The sequence below is a fragment of the Bactrocera tryoni genome, unplaced genomic scaffold (assembly GCF_016617805.1).
Source record: "Bactrocera tryoni isolate S06 unplaced genomic scaffold, CSIRO_BtryS06_freeze2 scaffold_243, whole genome shotgun sequence".
Lineage (NCBI taxonomy): Eukaryota > Metazoa > Arthropoda > Insecta > Diptera > Tephritidae > Bactrocera > Bactrocera tryoni.
The window spans coordinates 255,248-272,521 of NW_024395970.1; the positions used below are offsets into that span (position 1 = coordinate 255,248).

At 38.6% G+C, this 17,274-nt stretch overlaps 2 protein-coding genes across 2 annotated transcripts; one reads left to right on the top strand and one right to left on the bottom strand.

The window, feature by feature from the left end:
• Positions 1-989: 989 nt before the first annotated feature.
• Positions 990-2,184, bottom strand: LOC120780247 (dehydrodolichyl diphosphate synthase complex subunit Dhdds). The gene is made up of 2 exons (XM_040112507.1): positions 1,388-2,184; positions 990-1,305 (listed from the first exon to the last, which is right to left on the bottom strand). Exons 1-2 carry the CDS (start codon positions 2,036-2,038, stop codon positions 1,057-1,059), a joined length of 900 nt encoding a protein of 299 aa, XP_039968441.1. The 5' UTR covers positions 2,039-2,184; the 3' UTR covers positions 990-1,056.
• Positions 2,185-2,845: 661 nt separating this feature from the next.
• LOC120780231 (bromodomain and WD repeat-containing protein 3) lies at positions 2,846-15,977 on the top strand. The gene is made up of 16 exons (XM_040112481.1): positions 2,846-3,142; positions 3,338-3,396; positions 3,482-3,511; positions 4,209-4,268; positions 5,355-5,601; positions 5,664-5,824; positions 5,880-6,526; positions 6,586-6,682; positions 6,747-7,061; positions 7,140-9,113; positions 9,177-9,436; positions 9,522-9,683; positions 9,749-10,022; positions 11,900-13,384; positions 13,446-13,722; positions 13,803-15,977. Exons 1-16 carry the CDS (start codon positions 3,097-3,099, stop codon positions 14,912-14,914), a joined length of 7,206 nt encoding a protein of 2,401 aa, XP_039968415.1. The 5' UTR covers positions 2,846-3,096; the 3' UTR covers positions 14,915-15,977.
• The last annotated feature ends 1,297 nt before the right edge of the window (positions 15,978-17,274 follow it).

A 17,274-nucleotide genomic window follows, 5' to 3' on the forward strand; every position in this document is an offset into this window, starting at 1 on the left:
ATAATTGTTTACATTAAAACGTTAGATAGAAATTAGTAGTTTCTTCAAGCTATCATTTTTTTCCTTTTGCTTAAATTCAAAAATAGCATTAAAAGGTTATGCTAATAATTGTATATTACCCATTCTATAAAATATAGCATTCTATTGTGAATCTACAATATGACTATTTTCGGTTTAATTTTGGTTTTTTGCTTTTCAAATGAAAAATATTATTTCAGCAAACAACCGTATTGAAAATAATGTATAAAATCTATATATAACCCAAAAAAAACAATGCAATATGTTATTTGCTTAGTTTTTGGAAAATATGTAAGTATATTATCAAGGAGGTAATGAATTTCTGGAAACAAATTTTCAAATTTTTATTTCGATATTGGCTACTTGGTATCACTTCTTTGGGATTGGGAACTTAGATATATAACTGAATTTGTGTTGCTTTTAAAGAGCAGAACACAATATAGTCTTTATTCGACGCTGAATAAGGTATATTAAATTTGCAATGTAGCTTGTAACACCCAGAATAAAATGTCGGAGAAATGTACATATATACATATGTATGTACATATATGAACAGCATGACTAGTTGAGTCGTTTTTGAGATTTCGATCAGAAATTATGAACACGTGTTCTCCAAGAAGTTACTCATTTGTCAGAACCAACGTTCCCATCACAGTCGGGTCTAAGTAACTGGAACGGACACGGATTTGTACCCGGGTAAGGATTGCCAATTTGGCACCATTGCTCGAAATTACTTCACTATATAACATTTAGCTGCCACAAAAACTCAATACTGAAATGCATGTCCTTGTTTATACATTTGCATTTGACAAGATATATTTTCGAAGTTTTACATATATTATTATCCAAGACAACGGCACAATCTCTGTGGAAATTATATAGATCGGACTACCATAGTATATAGCTGCCATACAAACTGACCTCTGAAGAGTATTATAGCTTCGGTGTTAACAACAATAAAAATATCAAAGTTTAGAATTAGCGTATTTATTTTTAATAGTACTTTCAACATTGAACTCGTAATCAATTTCTATAAAGTTAATTACTTGTAGATAAACTTAAAAGTACTCTTTTTCTGTAACTATCTACTGTACGCAAAAAAAGTTGTACACGGTCAGAGTAGTAATTGCAGTTTTTTGCCTGTTGTGCATGCTCCAGTCGTTTTTGTCGTTTAAATGCTTCTAAACGTATACTTCCTCGTTGATATGCAAATATACCACTTAGAAAATTCCAAAGCGTTATTTCTGGCCAAAAAATATTTGTGAAGTAAATAACTGTCGTCGAAAGCTAAAGAAATATATATGTATATGTATATATATAGTTACATATATGCTAAAAATAGGACCTCGTAAATCAAAGATTAGCCTACCTGCCACATCATAAAATCGCTTATACGCGTTTCGCCGGATGTTCGAAAAAGCAAATCTGGTGGTGGAGAATGTCTTGTATACAGACATTCTTCAATTAGGCGCTCGTTGATATTTTCTGGTTGTAGTTCGTCCCCCAGTTTAAGTATAGTTTCAACAGACTGTGTCATTTCATCTCTCGACGTGTATGAGAAGGCTATATTAAGGAATAGTTTATCATTGTGCTCGGTAATTGTCATAGCTTTTGCAATTAACTTCTGCAAATCCACAGGCAACAAATTGAAATTTCCAATTACCAATATACGTACTCCATGTTCATTCAATTTTGCTTCATCATTTATTATATTTAGGAATTTTTCTCTCGCCAAATCCAACAAATCCTTCACTTCTTCATCAGATCTTTTGAAGTTTTCGATGCTAAATGCAAAAGCGGTTACTTCCTTTATTCCTATATCCAAGCACCAACGTAAACATTTTGACAACTTATCAAATCCATGCGAATGTCCTTCTATGTTGCGCAAATGTTGAGATTTTGCATATCGGCGATTACCGTCCATTACAAATGCAATGTGTCGTGGTATATAACCACCGGAGCCCATAATTTTCATGGCTAGTATTTCGTGCCATTTGTACTTATAGTCTGAAATCCACATTATCTCAGTTAGTTTTCTTTTATTCCTTTCCCTATAACACAACTTCAATAACACGCATTCCTAACAATAATAAGAAATATAGCTGAAAACTTTTGTGTAATCCACCGTGTCATACTCAATCAATTATATCAGCTTATGAATGACAGAAACAATACTGTCACATGTGACGTCATAAGAACCAATGTAGAAAGTGTCAAACTTGTAAGAACATTTTAAATTAAAGAAGAAAATACTTGTAAATTCGTGAAATAAACTTATTATAATTAATTATAATCAAAAGGTTTCAGGGAGAGAAGTAGAAGATTGTTTCAGAAAAATAATTAGCTCATCTTTAAGTAACTATCTCTAGCATATCGGCAAAATAATTATATATTAGGTGATGCGATTGCAAGTTTTCCAGCAGCAGTTGGTTTTATTGTCAATAAACATATTTATGATAGAATTGAAGTTAATGCTAAAATTAAAGAAGTTTAATTGATTATTTGAATATTAATTTTATTATTATTCTTAATTTCAAACTGTCAAACCGATACCAAATAAAGTAATGAAGAGAAATTGTCGTAAGCTATATTTTTATCATTCTTGATGTCAGCTGACATATGTACATGGTAAAACCAGATATGTTTTTTTAGCAATCAAATATTGCAGCTAAATATATCATTATACTATCGCTTTTATAAACTTAAACAAAATATAACTGTATTTAATATTTTAGAATGAGACAATTTGCTCATGATACACAGAAAAATAATTCCTATATTTAACAATATAATTCATATTACAATGATATAAAAGGTAGTTGTCTCTTTCGTTCGTCTTGAAAATTTGTCAAAGCGGACTCAACAATTTCACCACTCGACCAGGCAAACGAGCGAGGCACGAATCACCGCGAAAAAAGATAGACGACAAGAATATGAGGCGACGAAGATTGCTGCAGCAGAAGAAGAAATTTTTCATTCGCTTGAACGTATTGACTGGGGAAATAATTTTTATTTATGCAAAAAAAAATAACTATAAAAGTAAATCAATGTGGCATTTAATTAAATAAATGTTTAAAAATGGAAAATAACAAACAACTGGTAGCGGAGAGAATTGTAACTCCAGGTAAGTTATGTCAATTTTACGTGAAAAAATTGCAAACCAATAAATGTATTGGCCGACGGTGTTAAAGAACAGTGGAACAAGGAAGAGATTGTCATCCACTTTGTAAAGTGAAATTAATAAATATATTTTTTAAACAACTTCATATATAGTAAAAAACATAATTTTGTTATTAAGTAAATTATTTTCTTCTTACAGAGCTATATTTTCTCATATCCAAGTTCTTGGCTTCGGGTCCGCTCCGTGAAACTGCTGAGGTAAGAGTTGATTGTAAACGAATTATGTGCAATATAATTTATAATAAAGCATAAATTTAATTAAATTTTTTCATATAATCTTCAGGTTCTTGTGCGTGAGTTGGAACAGAAGAAAGTAAGTATGTTTATTATTTGCAATTATAAAAAATGTATATATGAGAAGCAGTGGACATAGTAGTAAAAACAAGCATTTTATTTGTAAACAAACTTACTTGCTTCTACGTTTACATTTTTATGGAAGTCAGAACGACGCTCTTTCCTGGAATACTTGTACCTATTGCCATTTGTACTACGGCTATACTAAATCTGAATTTGTGAATAATTTAGTAAAAAGCCTTAATAAGAAAATTACACTTTCAAATGATATACTTGTGCATTCTGACTATATCCAGTGCAGGTGATTTTGAGTAAATGAACGTGCTAAAGTCTTTCTTGCCAAATACATACATATATGTATACAGGGAAATGTTTATGAAATCCTTGGATCGCTCCAACACAATATTTCGGTATTGCGATGGGAGTAAATAAAATAAATTTGTGAAATATTAATTTTTTAAAAGATTAATTATAGTTCTTTAAAATTTGGATATTTCAACCAAATTCCCTTTACCTTTTGAGCGAATATCATTGTTTATGTTTTCGTTTTTGTTTTGTTCTTTAATTTCTTACTATTTGCCAATTTTCGGTGCAACTAATTTGCGGCTTTCTTAGAAAGGCTGAAAAAATTGTACAAGTAAAAAAAAATTAATTATTTTTAATTATAGTAAGAAATGCCTAAACAATATTTGACTTTTTTTTCTACATTTTTCAAGGTTTTACCAAGACGGACGGATTGGCTAGGTCATGAACACGAGCAAAGCTTTGCGGAATTGGTGAGTGTAAAATATACGATACGTACATTTTATTCTTTATAAACAAAAAAATTTGAGAACAGTGGGCCGAATAGTTCAAAGGTAACAATTGCGTTTCAATTTTTCAAATTTCAAAAAAAAAAATTAATTAACACTTTAGAACCCAAATTTAACTTTGAATTGTTTACTTTTCTATAATTATTTAATAATAAAAAATATATATTAAACAAAACTAAAATGTAGCTGTATTATATGCAATTTGTCCCACTGTACGTGCCTTACACTTAAAATAAGCTCTTTGTTCTCGAGATAAAAGTTCCATTGAGTTATATCGAAGTTATTTATTTCAAAAAAAGGTGTGTTAAATTCTTAAATAATGGTTGCACATTATTTTTTGAGTAAAATACAGATGTAGTAACAATGACTACCATTGTTGGCACGCTGCTCCGCCATGTTGTTTCGTACGTTAATGAGGGGTTGAAAATGTTTATTGATTGTTTTGATATTCTACAAAAATTAAAAATCTAAATAATTAAAGTTCTTGGGACTAAGTAATGTGAATTAATTTAAATAAAATGAAAATTTTAATTTTTAAATAATTTTTGACATTTCACTATTTCAACGAGAAGTTCTGTAAATAACTAGAATATTTGATTCCGTTTAAAATTTTAAAGAAATGATTATAATTTTATTAAAAGTAGCAACTAAAAGTTTTCGAAATTGAAAAATATAATACCAAGTAACATGTAGATATGTATAGCTAAACATCTTGCAGCATTCGTCGCTGCATACGATGTTGGCAGACATTTTGACTAGGGTCTTGACGGTTGTCTCTTTTACTCAAATCTTCTATAGTGATGATTTTCACTTCATAAAAAGAGAAAACAGTATATAATCAGTATACGCAGTAATCTTATTAAATATAGTGCTTAAAAAGAGATAACAGTTCTATCGGAGCCGTGGTGGATATTGCGCTTTTCATCTCCTTTTATGCTTTGTCCGTCTTCGTATTTATTTTTAATTTTGACGTATGGTGCAATTCTCATACGTTATTTTGTTACTGCAAGCTTAATATTTTGTGATTTAAAATATAAATATATATTTTAGGAGCAAAAATATGCACATGTTGGACCAAATCATCTTTTAGAAATATGTTGTCGCATAGGACCAATACTAGACAAAGATCTACCTCCTGCAGTATTGGGTATAGTATCCTTACTTGGTACTGGTCGTCAGAGTTTACTAAGGACCGAAGAGAGCATATATCGATCCCGGTCCTTGCTAGATTATTGCACACGTTTACATGGTGTATCACTGCCAGATTCGTCGGTAACAAAACCTATACACAATTTGCGTAAGTAAAAGAAAAAATATATGAGCCAACTTATATTATGTATTGTTTTTTCATTAATTTAGAGAAAGTACTAATTGGACGCGAGTATGGAGGACCAGTGCGTCGGAAATTTTTGGTACCCATCAGTTTATATGGCAAAACCAAATTACTTAAACGGACAGTGGGACATTTGTCATCCGTCTATTGTGTGCTCTTTGATCGCACTGGACGTTATATTATAACGGTAACTATAAAAACACAAAACGTGATCCATAAATAATATTTTTTTTCCTATTTAGGGTGCTGATGATTTACTTATAAAAATATGGTCAGCAATGGATGGTCGTTTGTTAGCTACGTTGCGTGGGGCTTCTGCAGAAATAACGGACATTGCTATTAACCTTGATAATACAATGTTGGCAGCTGGTTCATTGGATCGTATATTGCGTGTTTGGGATATGCAAACTACTTCGCCTATAGCCGTACTTTCGGGTCACACTGGCATGATAACATCCGTAAATTTTTGCCCCTCACCGCGGGGTGATTTAAAATACCTTGTGACCACAAGTACAGATGGTTCAATTGCATTCTGGCAATATTCGACACCGCGCGGTCAGAAAATTACGTTTGCACCCAAGCCAATACAATATCATGAAAAGCTACGACCGGGACAAGCACAAATGATGTGTACTACCTTTTCGCCAGGTGGCATTTTCCTTGCAGCTGGTTCAGCAGATCATCACGTAAGGGTATATATAATGTCGGAAGATGGACCCAAACGTATACTCGAATCGGAGGCTTACACTGATGCCGTAGATTCGGTTCAATGGTCGCATCGTGGTTTACGCTTCATATCCGGCAGTAAAGATGGTACGGCACATATTTGGAATTTCGAATCACAGCAATGGAAGAGCACAAAACTTTGTATGACTGAGCGATTGCCGAGGTGAGTATATAATTATACTGAAAGTTTCTCATTGATAAAATGTAAAAACCCAAATGTAGCTGCCCTCCACCGGAAGAAGGAAAGAAATTAAAAGTTACTATGGTTGCTTGGGATTGCTCGGATAAATATGTCATTACTGCCGTGAACGACTTTACAGTGAGTTAAATGAAATTGCTTGCATATATGCCATATATATACCGATGCATTTTAATATTTAAAGATAAAAATTTGGCATTCTAAAACTGGTAAATTGCACCGGGTATTGCGCGGCCACAAAGATGAACTATACGTACTGGAATCAAATCCGAAAGATGAGCATGTGCTGCTTTCCGCAGGACATGACGGGCAGGTGTTTCTATGGGATGTTGAAAACGGAGTTTCTATAGCCGAGTTTATGAACGATATAGACGGGCAGGGTCATGGTGGCGTATTCGATGCAAAATGGTCGCCAGATGGCACAATGTTTGCGGCTACTGATTCGCATGGTCATCTACTTATATATGGTCTTGGAATTGGCCCAGATAAATACAAAATAGTACGTATAATACATATAATTTATTTAATATGTCACAAATATAATAAAAATAAATTTTCATTATGCTTTTAAATTTAGCTTCCAAATGAACTATTTTTTCATACGGACTATCGCCCTTTAATGCGTGACGCTTCTCAATATGTGGTTGATGAACAAACACAAGTAATGCCACATCTGATGCCTCCACCTTTTCTCGTGAATTCGGAAGGTAACCCCTATCCCGTACAGTATCAACGTTTTGTACCTGGCCGTGAAAATTGTACCCGCGAGCAATTGAGACAAATATTAACAGTTGGTGATGATGGTACCGTTATTGTTCCCAATATCAATGGTACAGCTGGCAACTTCTTACACATTGATCGCCTAATTGCGGTATTGGCTAATCGCCAAGGTACTGCTCCAGTGCCGCCTGCAATGGCAGTTGGAAACAATCTACCAGCTAATCACTCACAACTGGATCGCCTTATAGAGGCACTTGCAAATCGGCAAGGACAAGATCAAGCACCCGACTCTAACAACCGCCCATCAAGTAATCGTTCTGCAGCTGGTGCTGTTGGAAATTCACGCTATAGTTTCGATGATATGCCAGGACGTCAACTTGATACGAATAACACTACTCGACAGAGAACCAGTAGCGTTCGAACATCAGGTGAACATCAATTGATACCGACAGTTGATCAGCCCGCACAGCCATCACAGATTAAATACTTTCGCCGCATCTATGTGCGTCCTATGAAATACCAACAACTGCAAAATCTAAAGCAAACTGTGTACGCAGCAGGACAGTTTGAGCTGCAGGAGTATAAACGTGAGATGCGCAGGCGACCAATAATGATTAACACTGGGAACGTGGCAAGCGCACAATCCAGTGCCAATCGGCAACGTAATACACGCGGAAATAACGGTGCAGGCGGTGCAGTTCGTTCACGCCGTCGGCAAGGACAAAGCGGTCAATCACAGCCGGCTTATCGTACGCGCGCTGTGCGCGATCAAGAAGAACTAGATGCGCCACCGCCTCCAGAAGAAGAGGAGGAGGATGAGGAGAGCAATTCATCATCGGGCGATACTAGCTACTCAAATGTAGAAGAAAACCTAGAAGAGTCATCGGATGATTCGGACACCGAAAGTTCTGATTATTCCGATTGGGTAGCCGATACCCCTGGTCCGAATTTGGAGCCACCAAAACGTTCAAAACGTAAACCATTGTCGAGAAGACGTACATTTAGCGACGATAGCAGTGACGAGACTACAGAGCAAGCCACGACATCTGCCGGTGCAGCGGCAAAATCTTCTAGGCGAAACAAACGTGTTGTTATACCACCTCCAACACCGAATGGTGAAATACCTGAATTGTATAGGCCAGCCGAGTGGTTGTCCGAAGTGATACCTCGTAAGGCACCTTACTATCCGCAAATGGGTGATGAAGTGGTGTATTTTCGTCAAGGGCATCAACGTTATCTGGAAGCAGTTCGTCTCAAAAAAGTATACAAGCTGACTCACAGCTCGGAGCCGTGGAACTTCCGAACTCTACGCGACCGCGAATACGTACGTGTAATAGGTATCAAATATGAAATACGCCCACCACGTTTGTGCTGTCTCAAATTGGCAATGATTGATGATGATGGCAATATGACAGGCACATCTTTCAAAATCAAATACCATGACATGCCGGACGTGCTCGACTTCTTGGTCTTGCGACAAACTTTCGATTTGGCAGTGCAGCGTAATTGGAGTGTTGGTGATCGCTTTCGTTGTATGATTGGTGATGGCTGGTGGATGGGGCAAATCGAATCACGTTATGCACTTTCAACGGACTTTCCCGATTCGTATTTTATGTGTTTCCGCGTGCGTTGGGATAATGGCGAATACGAGTACATGAGCCCATGGGATATGGAACCGATTGATGAGAATCGTCTACCCGATGAGGTGGGTGGAGCGGTGCCCGTATTGCAAGAAGAGATACGTGCCACATTGTATCAACCGAAATCGGAAGAATGGCATCGCGGTGATCGTGACGGTTCTTGTAGGCGCATCATAAACGGCTTAGAACAGGTAAGGAAGAAGCCATGCAGCAAATTGAAAAAAAAAAAACAAATATGCAAACGAAATTTTTAGGTTATGCGCTTATCGATTGCCGAACATTTTTTGGCACCGGTTGATTTGAATGTATATCCTGATTACGCCTATCTGATTGAGTATCCAATTGACTTGACAACGATAAAGTCACGTTTCGAAAATCACTTCTACCGGCGCATTACTTCAGCTCAATTCGATGTACGCTACCTTGCTACAAATGCAGAGAAGTATAATCGTTCACATACTAATATTGTGAAACATGCTCGCATTATAACGGATCTTTGTTTGCGCGTAATAAGGTGAGTAATCGAAAAGTTTTAAAACTATTTTATGCTTTTGGTTTTTTTTTTTTGATATTTAATGAATAATTTTTTACGCCTTTAGGGAGCCCAACGATATAGATGTTGCAGCTGTTTATCATCAATTAGTTGACGTTTATCATTCATCAGAAACTGAAAACGATAATGAGTCGGATGTGGTGCCTTCGACAAGCACCGGCCCTTCAACATCGGCTGCAGCACGTCAAAAGATATCAGCGACACGCAGGTATGTACACACCATTGCAGTTCTTTAGCGCTGATTGGTTTCATACGAGTTGCAAATATTTACAGGTCCAGTCGCATACGTTCAGATGGTGATTGGCGTACGGAATGTCGACAATTATTGGATTTAATGTGGCAGCGTAATGACTCGGTGCCCTTCCGTGAGCCCGTAGATACACTTGAATTCCCCGACTATTTGGAAATCATTGCCTCACCAATGGATTTGCGGACTGTTAAAGAGGATTTACTCGGTGGCAATTACGAAGATCCTTTGGATTTTGCAAAGGATGTGCGTTTGATATTTCAGAATTCTCGCAATTATAACACCAATAAGCGTTCACAAGTGAGTAATGAAATATGCCTGTACATACTTTGGTGATCAAGAGGCTTTGCTTTTGGCTTTTGTGCGGTTTCGGTCCATTTAATTTTGTTTTATTGCTAGTGCTTGCATTCCATTTATTTATTTTTTTCTTTAAAACTAAGCGGAGTACATATTCTCAGATTATTTCTTATTAATTATTCACTTTTTGTTTCGTTTTGCCACCAAAACTTTTACACTTCATTTATCTCAATGGTTGTATCATCTAAATTACCACAATATGTTAAAATATTACTTATTCTTACTGTAAACTTTTAGAAAACGCTGTAAAAATATGTATTTATTTTCTTTTTTAATTTTCATCGTCGTTCATAACCTTAATTTATTTCATTCAAAACATCCTTTCCTATAGCAACATCGTATCTATTTTTTTTTTCTTTATTATAGTGGGTTTGATTTATTTACCTCCAACTTTTTTTTTTATCAATTGGCCTTTAAAATTATGCATTTTTTATGTGTATTTTCTTCTATCGAATATCATGTACCTTTTTTAAAACCAACTTTGTTGTTGACACTCCTTGACCGGATAAAAAAATCCGGGTCCTTTCCGCTTACGTAGACCCGACAGTCGTGGGAAACCTTTCGTTGTTTTATTACTACTAAGTTCTGCTTCAAGTTTAGGCCATTATAAAATCAAACTATAATATATTATTATTAATGTAATGTAGTGGCTATGTTCGTCAACTCTAACCACAAACTGCAATCCATTGGTTTCTAATCTGGACTTCCAGATGGCTAATCATCTGTATCTTGGTTTTTAAGTCATCATTTGCTTCGTGTGCTAGAGTTTCAATGCTCTCAATCGGAGAGGATCGTTGTTGTTGTTGTTGTTGCAGAGGACGATTTCTGTCGAGTTGACAGCCCTAGGCCGTGTAAAAATCTGGGTCTGTTCCGGTTACGTAGTTTCGACTGTCGTGGTAACGTCAGTATTGCTTAACTGCCTTATCACACCTTCTAAAACATTCTCCTGGTACACTTTTCTCCCAGTTTTAACACTTTTAATATAGAAGTGAAGAGGTTTAACGCCTTTATAAGAGAATCATCACCAAACCATTACGGCAGCTAGATTGTGATCAAGTTAAGCTCTTAGAATGTGGTTTTGCTTATTAAAAATTCTCTGTGAAAACAGTGAACATTTTTTCGTAAGTTTACGAGTAAAATATTATAATTAAATAATTTTCCTATAAAACTAGATGGATAATTATTTTCGTGGATTTCAATGTAAAATATTCAATTGATTCTTTGCTTACCTACGACATAACGAAAATTAGTTTGTAGTAATTTCTTATGTAAAAATCTGCCTTGGTTATTTGTTTATTTTTTGCGTCGTTCGTGTGTTTTGTCGACATGTTTTTGAAAAAAAATTGTGAATAATTATATAAAATATCATTTCCTACCTTTATTCCTTGCTGTTTTACTGATTTTTATATACTTTTTTCTGCTTTCCGTTCATTTGATGGAATTTCATTAATAGCATTAAACAAAATTTTATATAAAAAATCATGTTCCTATTGTTAATTCATTTTTCTTCATTCCCACCATGCTTCCATGTATCAATCAAACAATCAATAAATCAATCAATCATGTAAACAATATCATTGCAATGAATGACGATCTCATTGTAGGAAAGTTTAGCGGTAAGGTTGCAATTCACTTGAAACACCAACATAAATCACATTAGCAATTGTACTTATCCTCTTCCCGTCCTCTTAAAACTTCTTCATCTATGTGCTGCTTGTGCCGTCTGTCTGCAACGCAACATACGGCCGCCATAACCTTACTTTTACTTTTACCTAACCACACCATTGTCTTTGTATATCAATAAATACTCTTTGTTTTAGATCTATGCCATGACGCTTCGTCTGAGTGCGCTCTTCGAATCGCAAATAAAGAGGGTGATAAGTAATTGGAAGGCGGCGCGTCGGCGTGCGAATAAGACTTCAGGAAGCGGTGGACGCGGCTCAAGTAGCAGCCCTGTAAAGCGACAACCATCGCAAGCAGCGAAGCGTGCCCGTACACACCGATCTACGCGGCAATTGCATAGCACAGACGATGATGATGATGATGACGACGACGACGATGACGAAGCACCAAGTAGTAGGGGTCACTTGAATGTTCAGTCACGTGCGGGACAACGTCGTGTCGGCGGTGCAACTACGAACAGTAGAAATGGACTACAGCGTGACACTGTACCGACGGCAGCGAGCACATCAGCCGGTTCGAACCGCGTCAGCTCATCCTCCTCATTACAGCGGCGCAGCGGCGAACCGACACAGGCAACGCGCAGCTCACGTCGCAAGGCGGCCAGTCAAGAATTGGATGATGATGATGACGAAGATGAAGAAGAGGACGCTGAAGTACATGTAACGGATGAGCATAGCACTGCCTCGAGTTCCACCTCAGAAGATGATAGTGACAGCGATGATAGTTCAGAGGTTGGTTTAAATGATAGCAACGAAGGGTCAGATAAAGAAATGGGGCGTGGCAAACGTGTCGCAGCAAGGCGACGTAAGCGACGTAGCGATGCAGATGATTCAGAGGACAGCTATAAGCCAGACAATGATAGACGCGGTAATAGGCGAAGTAGTGGTCGGACGCGGGGACGAAAAAATAAAGCAGCCAAGAAGACAAGTCGAAAACAACAAGATAAACGCCAACAAGCTACGCGCAAACGTCGCAATCGCATTGAAGACGATGGCGACGAGGACTATATGGAACACAGTAGTAAGAGAAGTACCACAGCCATGACGAATGGTGGTACGCGACATAACGCCGTTACGAATGGCAATGTACGCAGAGGCAATCGACGACGTTTGCAGTCGTCGGAGGACGAGCACACCGATATGATGGCAAATCATACGAGTTCACAGCCAGATGAGAGCACACAAGATACGATTACCGGGCATACGGCGGCAGGAATGTCAACCCCTAAAAAGCGTGCCGCCACATCGGGCCGATCGCAACGTGGTAACCAAACAAGTAACGCTGTAGGTGAAAATGATGCCTCGACCAGCGCCAGTGCATTACTGCAACAGAGTCCATCACGTAATACGCGCATGCAAACGAGCTCATCACATTCAAGTGGTTTGGGTTTGGGTACGCTGAGCAATAGGCGTAGCGCCACAGAAATTGATCACAGCTACCATTTGCCGGTGCGCAACGGACGAATTGCCGACTCCGATACAGACTCGCGCGAAGTTGCGGCGAATGCGCGTCCAACCAGGTCGAGCTTTAAGCGTGCAATCTTGGAGTGGGCGCGCACCAGCGATGTAGAAGACGCAGAACAGGAAGCAGTGGACGAGGAGGATAGCGAAGATGCAGAGGAGGTGGGTCAATACAATATTTTAATATATACTGATTGGAAATTTATATACGATCTATTTACAGATTCTGCCTACACCGACGCCCACAAAGTTAACACCTTCTAAGGCCAACAATGCCAGTAATAGTAATCCATTAAATGGCCCTTCGACCAGTCGAGCTGCTCATAGCGGCGTCGCTGTACCGGTAGCGGTGGGACAAGTCCGTCAGCTGCGCACCAATCGCAATACGGTCGTTGAACCGCTGGACGAGGACGAAGACTCAGATGATGGAGATGGAAGTGAAAATGAACCACTCGTTTCGAGTCAAGGCGCCGGCGCTGCCATTAATGGGCGCATACCTCGTAAGTAAATAGACAAGAAAAATATATAAGAAATTATTCATTTGAATGTTTTTTAAATAAAATTTCGTTTTTCATTAAAGCTGTCAGCTATCCACCAACCCGCAGCACAACTAACACTGCCACGCCGCGGTTGCAAGCGCATGCCGCCGCCATGAGCAACGCGCACATGACCCGCTCACACGCCACATCAACAACGTCTTCGTCAAACGTAACTACCTCCACATTATCAGCGCACGATCACAATTATTTGGGCGCGGAAACTTTAGGTCCGTCCACATCGGCAGCCGCCGGACGCAGCAATACACGTCGTGTACTATCGCGTCATCAGCGTAACGCCGACGAATTAGATAGTAGCGCTGATCCACTAGAGAACATAAGCCTGCTAATGCAAAATCAACGTCTACGTCGTACGTTACCAACATCGACGTCGCAGAGTGCAACCAACGGTGGAACGGTAGCAGCAACGGCGACTACACATTCGCCGCAGCGTACAGTACGGCGTGGACGTTCACGTTATAGTCAAGAAAATTCGCAAACTGCCGAAGATGACGATGACGATGATAACGATGCCGACGGAAGTGGTGGGGAAAACGCCAGCGGTGCTTCCGACGAAGGTACCGATGGTGGCTCGAGTACACATGATGATGTCGATGACGCCACCGATGATTCGGAAGACAATCAACCGTTAACATCGTACGTACCATCTGGGCGGCGGACACGTAATCATGGCAAACCGGCGCGTCGCACCAATCGCCGGCGTCGTTCGGACGACTCATTTGTATGCGACGATGATGATGAAGACTACGAAGTCGAACATCAGCGTCAACGACAACAGGCAGGACCACGTTCACGACGACACAGCGAACGCGATCGTAATGGTGCACAGCGTGACAGTCGCCAACAGCGCGGTTCGCGCAATCTAAAACGGCCGCGTTACAATGAACAGAGCGACGATGAAGGCTCCCACGATTACAATGGCGGACGAAAGCGACGTCGTGATGCAGATGGTGGCGGTGGTGTAGGTGAAGTGGTCGGGAGCTCTTCACAGCGTACAGCGGCTCCGCGACCGTCACGCAATGTCGAATATATGGACAGTTCGGAGGAAGATGACGACGAACAGTTGGTGAGCGTTAGTAGTCGTGGACGCGTACGTAAGATTTCAGCCAAAGCGCGTGGTATCTTCAAAGATTAAAGCCCCTCGTGTATTACCGACTGAGTGATGGCAGTACCGACGCTACAAATTTAATATTTAAAAGCCATTCACGCATACACACACACTCACTCAAACTAATGCATATAGTTAAATGGATACGAAAAAAGAGAAAAAAAAAAGCATGATAAATGTGAACCAAGCAGTTTTGAAGATCTTGCTTCTGAATTTGTAATTATTATTAATATTATTTCTATATTTTTATGTAATACTTAGCTCGTTTTAGCCGCGCGCTTTCACTTTCTAATACATGTAGTTACATAAATTACTCTCCAAGAAAAATGCGCTGTTGTGTGAGTTTGAAAACGCTTTGTAGGTTTTCAAGTGCGCGGATAATTAGTTATTTAAGATTTAGTTAAAATTTATGCTTTAAATATATTTGTACATGTTGGCGATTCGTGGGAACTTGGAAGCTGATAGAGCCAATAAAAAGCGCATAACAGAAAGCGCCAATGAATATATAACTTATTTTGTTAGAAATTTCACATTTACTTTAAATGATAACATCGAAGAAGATTTAGCTATTTGCGCTTCTTCTTTATTTATTTGATTATTTAATATGAATTGTTAACTTCCCTGCGTTCTTTACATAAATAAAAATTATAATTTCTCTTTTATCTGAGTATTTAGATGCTTTAAATTCAAACTTCACTTAAATCTCGGAAGAAATATGTATAGGGCTCTCCTGCTTCCAATTACCTATTATACATATATTATTAGTCCAAATTATTGATTTATATTTAATTTGAAATATTTCATGTATGTCTCAGTTCATTTTCATTATTTGCTGAATTACCGCAGATAGATATATGTAAACACACATAAACATACATACATACATAATTATATACATTATAGTATACCTTCATTTCATACAAAGTAACGCGGCCCATCGGTATTGCCTCTCATCATCACCATACATAATTTTCGTTTTGTTTTTTTTTTTCTTCTGACTACTAATAGTCATAACTTATTTCAATGTAAAATTATAATTACTACTACACTTAGAACAGATAAGATCAAATACAAAATAGAAATTTCAAAATCTGATTGTCTTATTATTATCTCCACCGCATGCACAAAAGTTATTTGTTGTTGTTGTAGCGATTTTCGAATGGTCGAATACTTGGTAAGAGGAGTGGGTAAGTTATTGTTGTAGCTACTTCCAAATGGGCGAATTCTTGGTAAGAGGGAGTGGGTTTTAGCTTCGATTGGGGTGCGTAACCCTTAAGGTGTTATATCCACTTGTGAATTTCAAAAAATCCATGTCAAATTTTCAAACAGAAAAATAAAAGTTATTCTCCGAAACTTTGAAGTTGCTTCGGCAAATAGTTTCCGGGATTTGAGTGTCTTCGTAAAAAATTGTTTAACGCTTTTGCCTTTCATTACTCGGCTAATTCCGCACGCATGATTGATTGATTGATTCAATATGAGGAATGCACCGCGACCTTTGGTCTATTGTGCCCTCTCCTAACTTACATAGACTCATCTAGCCCCATCGCATTGATGAAGTTCAATAGACTTCCGGGCGCTAGTGAGGCTATGCGATCCCTATCCGGAAACATTGATCCTAGGGCCTTAGTCCTGCGTCTACAGACTGCTGCGCAGTCAATCAGCATGTGCTCCGGGGTTTCAGGCTCCAAGTCGCAGAACCGGCAGTTGACGCAAGAGGATAGGCCCATGTTGTACAGGTGCCTATTCAGCTTCCAGTGACCGGTATACCATGCGACCAGTAGCCTGAGTTTGTTCCTGGGGAGGTTTAGTATAACCTTGAACCTACTCAAATTGTATCCTCCCATTAGCAACTTGGCATGTCTCATACCGTGCGTTTGCCGTCAATACTCCTCCCTGCCCACTCCTTCTTCCTTGCGAAGTAGCTCCTTTATGGTATGTGGACCTACCCCAATAAAGGGCTCTGGTCCCACCATCTTGGTGGAGACTGCGGAGCGGGCTAGCTCATCTGCCAGTTCATTACCGGCTATACCTCTGTGACCAGGCACCCAGATTAGGTGTACCTGGTAACGTTCTGCAAGGCTGTTCAGCCTTTCCCTGCACTCCTGCACTAATAGCGATTTGATTTCGTAAGAAGAGATCGCTTTTAGCGCCGCTTGACTGTCGCTGAGAATGGCTATTCTCTCATTACGATAGTTGCGTTGGAGGTTTACTTCTATACACCGACTTATGGCGAAGACTTCTGTCTGAAAAATACTTGGGAACTCTCCCATGGGTATGGAGAGCCTAGTGCGTGGACCCGCGATCCCCGCACCGATTCCCTCCTACATTTTCGAGCCATCGGTGTACCACCTCAGCGTACTATTCCTCAGCATCAGTTCGAGATTGGA